This window comes from Pyxicephalus adspersus, chromosome 1, assembly GCF_032062135.1.
Source record: "Pyxicephalus adspersus chromosome 1, UCB_Pads_2.0, whole genome shotgun sequence".
Classification (NCBI taxonomy): Eukaryota; Metazoa; Chordata; class Amphibia; order Anura; family Pyxicephalidae; genus Pyxicephalus; species Pyxicephalus adspersus.
Window position 1 is genome coordinate 114,871,549 of NC_092858.1, and position 12,031 is coordinate 114,883,579.

Sequence of the window (12,031 nt, forward strand, 5' to 3'; positions counted from 1 at the left end):
TCCTGCTTCCTGTGACACTGCTTTTACTTTTTTACACTTTCAAATGCTGTTAGATGTGGGTCTTTAACACATTTGTGTATTAGAGCTGAAAATACCGCTTCTAAAGGTTGTTCAGTGTTTACCAGATGTATATGAAATTAGTGCATATGTGTTTTTGCCCAACTTTGGTAAAGACAGTTTGCATACACAGATCAGATGCTGGACATAGAAACGCATTGCCATATTCTGTTCTTTAAACGAAAATGTGCTCCTCACTCGGGACATAACCAGCCATATTTCTCTTATTGAAAAAAAAACAGTTATGTCAACCAGAAATGAATACAAAGACATACACCCTCGCTATAAGTCAGTGCATAACCCTAGCGAAGATTTATATATTGAAATTGAACACATTACATGAATGCGGTGTATAGCACGCTCCTTTTCAAGCTTGCAGTCAAATGTATTCACTAAAGCAGGCACCACCAGGGGGAGCTAATCCAAACAATCGCTGTTCCTGTGCTCTTCTTGCTCCGTTCTTTCTGCCGTATACTTTGTTGTCTGTCATGGTGGAAGTGGATGAATATTCATAGCAAGTGGGATCTGAAAAGGCCTTGGAGATGTCAGAGAATAGGCGGCAGTTCTGGAAGAGAAGTTCCAAAGTACCCGGAAGGTTTGTTTACAGTGAGCTCTATATTGTCTAATTGTTAGCTAAGCAGGAATCGTCTTCTAGGCTGTGTCAAGTTGTGAATATTTCACGATAAATTAGGGGATTTCCTCAAACAAGGTCCTAAATGTTTTTTCTGTGTTTCTCTCTTTGTCAGTATACTTCCTGTATAAGGTGCCCAGCAACCACCATTAGACGAGCGGTAAGCTTAACCCTATGGTTGTTTTTTTTTGTGCATTACATGTTGTGTAATTTCTTTGAATGAAAGGTAAAAGTTTTATCACCCACCCAACCCTCTACTCCTATAACTCCTCTACTTCTGTATCTACACCCCTCACTGCCCTTCCCCTGCCTTATGGTAACACATTGTTCAGTGTTGCCTTTAGGTTTGTCAGCAGTTCTGTCATTAAAGTTACCTGACTGCATAGAGAGCTAATTGGCTTCCATATAGCTAATCTAAATGCAATTGCAGAAATATTATGAGTGACTAGCTTTAAAAATGCCTGCTAAGCCTTATAACATTGTGGAATCACATGTCTATATAGCGTTTTAAAGAGATGAAGCCAATCGTCTGGTATAGGCGGATCACGCAAAGTTTAATGTATTCTTGTAACCCGTGCATAAAGAAGTTTATTATCAGTAGTCTCATCCTATATTTTTCTTTGCTGTTCTAGGTGTGTTAATGAACTATAGCTTTTTAAATGAGGCATGTTAAGGGAGATTGTAGATGTATTTGCAACCACTTTATTGTCAGACACCTTGTAGAAAGAATGCACTACTTACTAATCACAGCACGTTTACAGCTTACTACACTGACTTACACTACATTGACTCACATAAAGATGTCCTTTGACTCTTTAGAACTATTAGTTCCCCCATATGTTTTGTTTACACCAATCCTGTAACTGCAACTTTGTGCCTGCACTTCATACTTTTCCTCTATAATACTTATCTGTTCTCACATATCACTTCTCTGTGCTAGAAACACGTTTCCTTTTTGACTCTGAAACTACAGGACTGAGCATGTTACTTTTGTTTTTCTCATGTAGAACTTGGAAGCCTCCACTATACTTTTATTTATTATTATTATAAAGTTTTATATTTTTATTATTATTATGATATACTATGTCATTTCTTCTGTGTTTGCAGCAAAGCATTGATTACTATGATTAAACTATAATATATATATATACACACACACATTTTTCATTCTACAAAATATGTACACTATATACCATTTAATGTTTATACCATATTAAATTGAGCCCTATTATAAGTGTTAGTTGCTTGGCCATTCTTTGCGTTAAAAATAATGTGTTAATGTATTTTTACAGTTTTCTCTTTAACCATTCACGGATACACATACATCATGCTAAGAATAGAAAAGCCTCCAGTTTTCATGAATTTGCACGAAATACAAGTGACGCATGGGACATTAATGATGATGAAAGTGAAGATGTTTTGCACTCCATCCCATGTGAAGCAAAGATGGCTGTTGTTAATGATGTATATAATGTAACACCTCGCTGCCGACTTCAGGAAGAAAACTCAAACCAATCTCTTACCAAGTCCACCAGTGAAGATCAACTGCACAGAGTCACTGCAGGTAAGTGACATTATATATTTAAACATCACCTGTAAAAATTAGGGTACCATCTGCTAAAAATGCATGCAAATATAAAGCGGAACTAAACTGAAAAAAAAAAATTGCACCCCTTATTCCTCAGATCCCTTGATTGGGTCTGCACCATCCTGGATTTCTTCTTCATCCTGGCGCTAAGGAAGCGCTGGGTGTCACCATCTTTGTTCATTTTCTTCCTTGTTCTGTTGTTGTAACGAAACAATTTGGGTGATAGGTCTGCTTTAAAAGCTTCTTTAATATGATCCAAAAAAAAAAGGGCTAATATTTGAAATTAATGAGGTATATTAATTAGATATTTAGTATTCTGATTTTTAATATTCTTAGAAATGTTAAACCACAGATAGGTAAAACAAAAAGGGGCGCATCCCAAATATACATAGTAGAATCTCATGTCATGCTTTATGGCAGTCCTCCTAGAAATTGCCCTTTCTTCACTTCACATAAAGTGTTTAAGAGATCATTTTCGCCCTTTTCTCAGTGCTTTATTGTCCATCTGAAATTCAAGGGCTTTTTTTTAACATTTTCTCTATATCAGGAATATTTCTCCTGCGATGCCATCCACCATGTATTGTAATGACCCTGCTTTTTCCGCTGCTCACAGTCAATTCAAATACAAGTCTGAGTTTATTTTGTTCATTTTGTGTTATTTTGCTGCATGTATATTGTCCCAGCAGACACCTAGATCTGGAAATTCACCTCCACTTTCTCACCTAGTTTATGGGATGGATTTCTGATTAAAGGCTGGTACTGAAAAAAATTCTGTAGAGATGCATGGAACTGTTCAGTGAACAATATTCCAGTGATCCTTACTTCAAACATGCAATTTTATTGGTCTATTTTGAGGTATTTTTGCTGTTGACAAGCTGCCCTCCCTTCAAGCGCTGCTTTTAGGGATCTATTTTGGTGTACATTAGCAGTAAACTGAGATCGCTTGCTCCGGTGTGTGATACCGTGGCTTTTCGTTTTTTTGGCTTTTCGTTTTTTAATGCCACATTGTGTGCCATTCACACTGTTCCACAATACTTTCATGATCCCTCCACAATAGAAGCAAACAACGTTTAACTCGCTGTAGTGGCCTTCTGTTTGTCTCAATAGGTACTTACTGCCTAATGATGTAGGCTGCCTTTTTTTTAATTTTATTATATGGTAAGACCATTGTTGGGCTTTGGCTGGTATGACATTAATAATGGGAGACCACCTGCAATGTTTAGTATTACTGTGTCATAATTTTGACATCATATAGGACACCAGAAAGAGGACTTTGCTGACAGTGGTAGGCCCCCACTGCAGACTGTTTTGTTTCAATCATTTCATCAAGTTTTCAGTTTTAAACATACAATCATAAAGGAGATCCAAACATCATACATATGTGCAAGTGGGGAGAGGAAGGGTAAAGTAAGGGATGGGAAACATATAATATGAGCTATCGGAGTGATAGCTTTATAATGTACAGAAACATGGAAAATGTTAATGTCTGAATTGTATATCTCACACATTGTTGCCCTTTTAAAATTTACAATAGGTGTACAATACAAACTTAATAGAACTACAAACCATCTTTGATTTGACAAAAAGCAATATTAGGAGTATTACCTTAGGCCTACTGCACCGCTATTAATGGAACATTCTTCTATGAGTTAAAGCTATCTGTTTTCTTGTGGTATCACCATCACTCAATAGGGGTATAGTTGGTACACACAGGGGAAGACAGACATACAATTAACCCAAACAATTGGTGGGAGGGGGGATGTAGGGAGAAAATGGTGTAGTCAGGTAATGGAAGTTAGGGGCATGATATAATGTGATGATGAAGTCATGCGACCTCCTAAGGTAACCATTTCCTGTTATGTCAGGTAGATAGATTTGACACTGATTGAACATATTTGTATAAGCAATACACTCAAGGTTCTTCAAATTTATAGCCATTCTACATAGGAATAGAATACTAACAATTACAAAAATTCATCAACAAAAGTAACAGGAGTGAAACATGCAAAATGGGTGTTCTATAAGTTGTTGTAAATGGAGTCACCTTGACTGCTGTAATCTTATTTTAGGATAAGGTCTTTCAGCATTTTCCATTAAGGTTCACTATAGAATGAGGCTAGAGCCTTCGGCAAATGTGCAATTTCTACCATCACTGATATTAACAGTCCACACTACCTTTTTTTTGTCATTCCTGTCTTATTTGCCATCTCTGTTTAAAAAAATTTTAGTTCATCTGATGATTTTACTGGGTCAGACACATTTCGACAGATGTAGTTGTCCTGGTGTTCAAAGCATCAGGAGGTGTGTGGGAATAGCCAGTGCCTTAACAGCAGTTCTACAGGGAGTTTAGGTGGTGTTGGAGTACACTTCTCTTAAGGATCCCAAGAATGTGGATCTTCATTATGTTTCTAGAAATCTCATTACAGGTGTGAGAAGGAGAGATATAATGGTACGGTAAATGTATCTCGGACAACAAAAAGGTATTTTGGCGTTTTTCAGCTGGTTGATATAGTACCATTTAAAAATTGCCTCCAACAGTGTGGTAAGGACATCATCCTTTATTGAAGGCCACCATACCTATTGCAATATTTTGTGTAATGCCTTTTCAGTACAAAAATGGCCTCTACATGATGTGAATGAATTATCTGAGATAATTTGGTGCATTTAGGAGGTACACAGACAACAGGAAATGAGGTCTGGTGTGCTCCGTCAGTGCTGGAACCTCAGGTGCCCTCGGAGGGAACCACATTTTTCCCGTTTTGCTGCCTTCCTTGCACGCTGATCAGCAAAGCTATTCTATTCTGCATGAACTGGGCCATTTTAATGTCCCTTAATCTTAATTAAAGCACTTTGTAAAGACCCAGCCTTTTAAAGATCCCAAATATAATTCAATAAGGTTGCATGTGTCAATTATCTCCTATCATACAATTTAAATCCGTTCCTAACATAGAGTTAACATGGTCAAAGTGTTTACCACGTATGAACAGTCACAATAGGTATTGTATATTTTGTGACTGATATTCCTGCAAAGTACAAGCAATAGCTGCACGCTCTACGGAGATTAGAGAGAGAGTTAAGAAAACATTTATGCATGATTACACAATTAAGCTGCGTACACACTTCCAATTTTTATCGTTGGAAATGAACGACGAACGATCGATTGGTCAAAAATCGTTCGTAAAAAAAGTACCCAACGACGCCGACGAACGAGAATAGTCGCTGGAAATGAACGACCGGCGGATCGGATTGGACGACGATCGTTTTTACCATCTATCGTGTGTACGGTCGTTCATTGATCGTCCATGGTCTGAGCATGCGTGATGAACGAACGTTCGTTCACTTCCTGTGGTGCACGTCACTTCCTGTATCGTTCAAACAATCGCATCTATTGTGTGTACAATATCTGCGAACGATCGTGTCGTTATCTGCATGTACAGGATCGGTGCTATACGATCGTTCGCCGATATCGTGCAGGATTGTTCGTCGTTCGTTTACCAACGATAATTAATTATTGGAAGTGTGTATGTAGCTTAAGGCATTACTATTGTGAACTAAGTATTTGATGTAGTCTAGTCATAATATGGCAAACCATCACAATACACATCTATGCCTGGCACTGGGCTGTCTGGTAGAGGGTTTGTGGAAAGTTAGAAGGAAAAAGACATTCATGCGGTTCCCCTTTATATACCCTGAGTACAGGAAGAAGGGTGGTTTGTTTGAACCTCATGAACCTTAATGTCCATAGAGGCAGTCTTTCTGAAGACAAGGTGGTTTCTCCAGGCTTCAGTAACAAGTTTAGCGCAGTGTGTTATGCTCTGCTGTCTGGTGATATAGGTGAAATTATACATATCCCAGAAGTTTGCTTAAAGGTTAGGCTTGCAGGCAGTGTACTTAAGCTCCGCAATTCTTAAAACTGTCAAAGCAAAGAAGGGTTTAAAGTTTCTTTGATAATAAACCAGACCTAAAAATGATTAAGTGATGTTTTGGAAACTAGAAAATTAAGTCCCTGAATTATTTCCAATATATGTTTATCTGGCCTTTTTCCATCTAGAGTAAAGGGCACACACAAAAATGGTACAGACATTTTCAATAGTTGACACTTTTTTAGATTTACTTTTTAAATGAGCATAATGATAGTGAGCAGTTCTTTTAACAACACTAGATGCTCTTCCACTGTCTTGGTTGCGAGCAGTAGACTGTCCACATACTGTAGGAGACAGCCTGGCCTTGGAAAACTTATGAGTGCCTCTGCCTTCTTTTTCTGGAAAATAGTTGACTCATTATGGAAGCCTTGGGGAAGACAAATCTAAGTATGCTAACTGTCCTTCAACGTAAATACAAAATGCATTGGGAAGGGATAAAGGAAAGAAAGATCGGGGTGTGTCTGACAACCCGAGCACAAGCAGGGGTGACATAATTTAATATGTGAAAATCTACTGTTATTCTCCACCCTGCCCCATTAGGCTTCTCTAGTGGATAAAAGTGAAATTGTGGTTGACTTAAAGTCTCTAAGTACACCAAATAATTTATAGTATGCTGAATATAGGGCTCGCTCCCATTTTGCAATCAGATACTGCTTTTGGGGTTCATGAGGCCTCCTGGAAATAGAAACTGTCCCTGTTATTTTACCACAGTCATATTTGTTCTTAGCAAAAACTTCTTTGCAGTCCTGTATTATCTCTGTGCATGTTCTAGTTGTGCATTCATGTGAGTAGGCAGGTCATATGGCTCTGGTTTCCTAACCTCCCTGAGGTTAAGCAGAAACGACGAGCCACACTCCAGGTAGCATACAAAAAAATCCTATCTGCTCCCCACAATCCAGCGGCGTCCTCCAGCGATCCCCGGCCCGCTTCTACATCGCATCCTCCACTTGAGGGTTGTGATGCGTGAAGCGCCGGTACGCTGGAAAGGCATGGCCTGGCGGGAAATTTAAAAGCATTGCAATTACATTTTTTTTTTTTTTTTTGTGTGGCTGGTGCATTTATCAGTCCCAAAAGGACACATTTTCACAATATGCCCTCATTGACCCCAGCTAAAAAATTTAATGGTGACTTTTTTCTTGCCTATTGAAACACCTTGTTCTGCATATTATTATTAATATTATTATTTTTATTATTATTGATAAACAGGATTTATATTGCGCCAACATATTATGCAGCGCTGTACATTAGGTAGGGATTGCAAATGACAGACTAATACAGACAGTGACACAGGCGGGAAGAACTCTGCTCTGAAGAGCTTACAATAAAGGAGGTGGGGGAAGTAACGCATAGGAGGGGAGATATGTAGTGGTGGGAAGTAGTGGCTGTTTCAAAAGACAGAAAATGATGGGTAGGCAAGTTTGAAAAAATGCGTTTTGAGTGCTCTTTTATATGAGCAGAAAGGTGGAGCAAGCCGAATAGGACCAGGAAGACCATTTCAGCGAGTTGGAGCAGCTCTAGAAAAGTCTTAGAGCTGTGTGAGTGATGACGTTATGAGTGACGAAGTCAGTTGTAGGTCATCAGAGGAGCGGAAAGAGCGGCTGGGGGAGTATTTTTTTTTTTTTTTTCCATCAGGTCAGAGTTACCAAGTAGGGCAAAAACTGTGTAGGGATTTGAAGGCAATGCACGGGAGCTTGAATTTAATTACAAGGTGAAATGGAAGCCAATGAACAGAACTGCAAAGAAATGCAGCTGATTTATCTGCCTCTGCATGTGTTTGTACTGTAAAATTATAACGAACATATCTTCATTGGCTCTCTTTTTCTTTGTGCACTATTTACAAAAGCAGAGAGCATAGCCTTCATTCCAACTAAGCTGTGCATTTTCTAGTTTTCTGATGTTCCATGCTCATAGTAGAGGCTTACATTACACTAACTTTTAGTTTTCTGTAATCAAACATGCAGAAAACAGTAATCCCCTTCTACCTTTCTTTTGGGACAAAAATCCCTTAACATATTTATTCATGGATAATCTCCTTCGTGCATTTCACCAATTCATCTATTTTTTTAACAAATGCAACTTTTTGTTAATGACTTTCAGTTTATCCTGCTGTGATCTCCACAAAATACCTTTTATGAGTTTGATTTCTTTGTCTCATACCAGGCTTGACAAATTTATGTAAGAAATAAACTTGCAATATTTAGGTTCTAGGGAAGGTGAGACTAAAGAAATGGTGGCGCACAAGCTTTGGTTTATGATATTATTAGTATAATAAGAATACATTTATATACTAATGTATAAGTGATAATATGGAAAGGAATCAACAATACCAGCCAACAATATCTTGGTACTCTTCACACAAAATGACCATACACCTTACAATTAGATCAATCCCTGTGCACTACCACCGACAACAATACAGCAATTGAATCAACCAATAAAATATGAGTACTCCAATTATACACAGGGAGGACAGAATTTCAACGATCTAATACTGAACCACACAGACAATAGTACATATAAAACAACCCTGAAGCATTGTAATGCTTATATTTATAACCAGGCTTTGGCTGTAATAGATCAAAGCTGTCTTAGAATACCTCTCCTTTATGGTATAATAGTATTCCCTTGTCGCTCTGAAGTATCCTTATGGTGGATAGTATCAGTGCAATCTGCTCCTTTCTGCAGGAGGTGTCCTAGGTGATATCCCTGTATGTCCTGTCTTTGTCCTAGGGTTTCCTCTGTCCTATGCAGAATGCTTGACTTACATATATTTTCCCCTGCTTCTACAACTTTCCTGCTACTTATGTACTTGTCATTGGGTCATCACTGTCCTGTTTCTGGAACCACTGTGCATGCTTCAAGAGATTTCACTAGAAGACCCTAGAAACTCAGTTAACGACCCTGCATGGAGAAATCTAGCTTGACCAAAGTGTCCGCTCTCTTGGTTGTGTAAACCAGGCTAATTAACCAGACTCTTGATTACCATCAATATGTTTTTCTGTAGCTCCTAGCGGCAGTGAAATCTGTTAGACAAAGGCTATTGCTATCAGATTTATACCGTCTTTATGTATCTCACATGTATAAACTCATTAGTCTCTTTGTTGGATGCCTATATTTCAACTGTTTTCTGAGTCTTGCGATTCCTTGTGTTTGCTCTTGCTCCTAACCTTTTGGCTTTGGCCCTTGATATTGTTTGGCTTTGGCTTCTGACCTTTACTCCAGCTCTCAATTCCTGCCTTTAGATACCAACCATACCCTGGTTCTTGATCCCTGGCTTGTCTGAAAATTCTGCAATTACTGCCATTTTGCTTACAAACTCAACTTACCTGACCATGACTGTGTGCACACTGAGAGGTGCAACATTCTTACGTTTTGAGGCTCTGGTGAATAACTGATGAGTGCTTAGACTCTGTGCCTCATACCTGCATCTGGCTATCAGCATCCATAACTCTAGGGTGTACCTACAGCTTTGGGGCAGACCTATGCCTTTTATCATTTGACAAATTGATTGAGTTTCTATTTAGCTTGTTTGTTGGAGCTGCATGCATCTTTTTCTGCTGGTAAGTCAACTGAGTAAACTGACCTGGATTGATCTTCCAAGGGCAAAATGTTTCCTAAAAGATGTTTGTATTTTCTGTAACAAGGCTTGATAACCAAATAGGCGTACATTAGGGCTTAACATCTGGAGGATTTATGAAAAAGGATGGGCAACATAACATAAACGCAATCATGGTCAGGCCATGGGATAGCATGCACTTGATTAGTAGTAGCAATCCATGAGGCAGTTCTGTGCAAGAAGAGCATACTGCAGATGGTTTAAGTTCTATTGGGCGCAGAGGAGATCATGTGTAAAGGACTCTTTTGTAGACAAACTGTGTTTGCATGTAGCAAAATGAAAGGGGGGGGGGGGGGCTCCTAGCTGTAAAATTTTACAGTGCTTGTCCCCTCTCCCATATTCTACACATTCCCAATGCATTACAGATGCTCCTCGCCTAATGACCAGGTTCTGTTCCAGAGACTTGGTCATTATAATACAGTGAGGAGCATAGGAAAGACCCCTGCAGTGTTCATGCAGTGCCTGTCAGTGACAAGTTCACTGACAGTCTGCAGACTGGGGATCTGTGGAGGATGGCTAGGAAGAATGAAGGTGGAGCCATGAAGACTGAAGAGGAGACTGTGTGGCTGTACACAATACAGATTGTACTCATCAGGCTAGCTAGCTGGTGGTTAGTTTGCCATGCACTTCTGAAGTCCTAGGGTTTAGACCCCAACAGATACATCTACTTCTGCAGACAATTTATCAGTTATAGCATTTATATATTTAACAACTAGACTTTATATGGAGATGCATTTTTTGTTGCATCCTTATCTTGTATAATCTATAAATATAGTATAATCTTTTTACCTATTAGGAGCAGCAAGTAGTCCATGTTTCTGCAACTGGGACATTGGATACACTAGTATTGTACTTGCACTGCAGCACATATTTTGTGTGTAATGCTGTTTACCATTTGGTATAGTGAAGCTATTTGGCATAGTGTCAAAATGATATTATAATACACAGTATTTACACAGCACCAACATATTATGCAGCACTTTACAAAGTCCATAGTCCTGTCACTAGCTGTCCCTCAAAGGGGCTCACAATCTAGAGTCCCTACCCCAATCATCTATCTTTAATAAAGTCTAAGGTCAATTATGGTGGAGAAGCCAATTAACCTAACTGCATGTTTTTGGAATGTGGGAGGAACCTGGGAGAACCCAGTGGAACCCCATGCAAACACTGGGGGAACCCAGTGGAACCCCATGCAAACACTGGGGGAACCTTCAGACTCCATACATATAGTGTCCTGTCCGAGATTCCAACCTGGGACCTAGCCCTGCAAAGGTGCCCTGCTAGAGTGCTTAGAGTGCTAACCCTTGAGCCACCCTGCTGCTATAATGTTGCTTTTGCTATAACCATAATGTTTGATTTTGCTGTGATACTGGTTTTACTATGTCATTTCTTGTCTTCAAAACAGTACAGTAATAACTGTTGAAGTGGAGACTCCTATCAATTTTGACTGTTGCTTGACATTGGCGTTCTGTACGGGTTCAGCACCTTTAGTATCTCTTGTCACTTTGTTTTACATTTATGTTGATATACGTAAATTGTTGGACCTTCCAGGTACACTTTGGGACAGTATTGATTACTGTTTCTACATATAGGTAGAAAGTACTTTGTCACTCTGTAATAGCACTTTTATTTGTGGCAGTACTGATGTCTGTATAGCTTCACCACTGCAAAGAAATCTCTCATTACATTTGAGCTTTGTTGGGAAGTACATTTTATAGCTTACATTCTCCCAGGCTTCAGAATTTTTTCAAGCGATAGTAAATTTTTTTTGTCCTCTATTGCCTATACTCAACAGATTTCATACAGAATGTTTCTTTAGTTGCCCAATTCCTTTTTTAGTTTGGTAGTTGTGTTCGTCTATGCTTTTTAAACCAATATGAGCAACTTTGCTCCCTTATCTAGAACGTTTTCATGTATTCTACTGTGCAATATCCTTAAAGCTAACTAACTTTAACATCCTAACAACTATTCTGTCCTATACCCCTAAAGTAGTAAGTTTTATATATCTCTTTATGTGGTTACTTTATATATCTTTCTTTGCATGTACACTTTTATACACAGAAAGCTGCAATATCTAGGGACATACCCTTTTTTTTCAGCATCATATATCTACAAGGGATAGTCCCTAAGCTATGTAAGATACCCTGTTTCCCCCATTTTAAGTCATCCCCAATAAATAAGCCACCCCCGATTTTTGAAAAAATAATTAAAATAAG

General features: G+C 38.7%; 1 protein-coding gene across 1 annotated transcript in view; it reads left to right on the forward strand.

Moving 5' to 3' along the window:
• The first annotated feature begins 515 nt into the window (after nucleotides 1-515).
• Nucleotides 516-12,031, forward strand: part of LOC140330872 (TBC1 domain family member 22B-like) — a 96,035-nt gene continuing 84,519 nt past the window's right edge. The window contains 4 exon segments of the mRNA XM_072411446.1: nucleotides 516-652; nucleotides 804-848; nucleotides 1,981-2,256; nucleotides 4,703-4,818. Of these exon segments, the coding sequence (XP_072267547.1) occupies nucleotides 600-652; nucleotides 804-848; nucleotides 1,981-2,256; nucleotides 4,703-4,818 (490 nt within the window). The 5' untranslated portion in view covers nucleotides 516-599.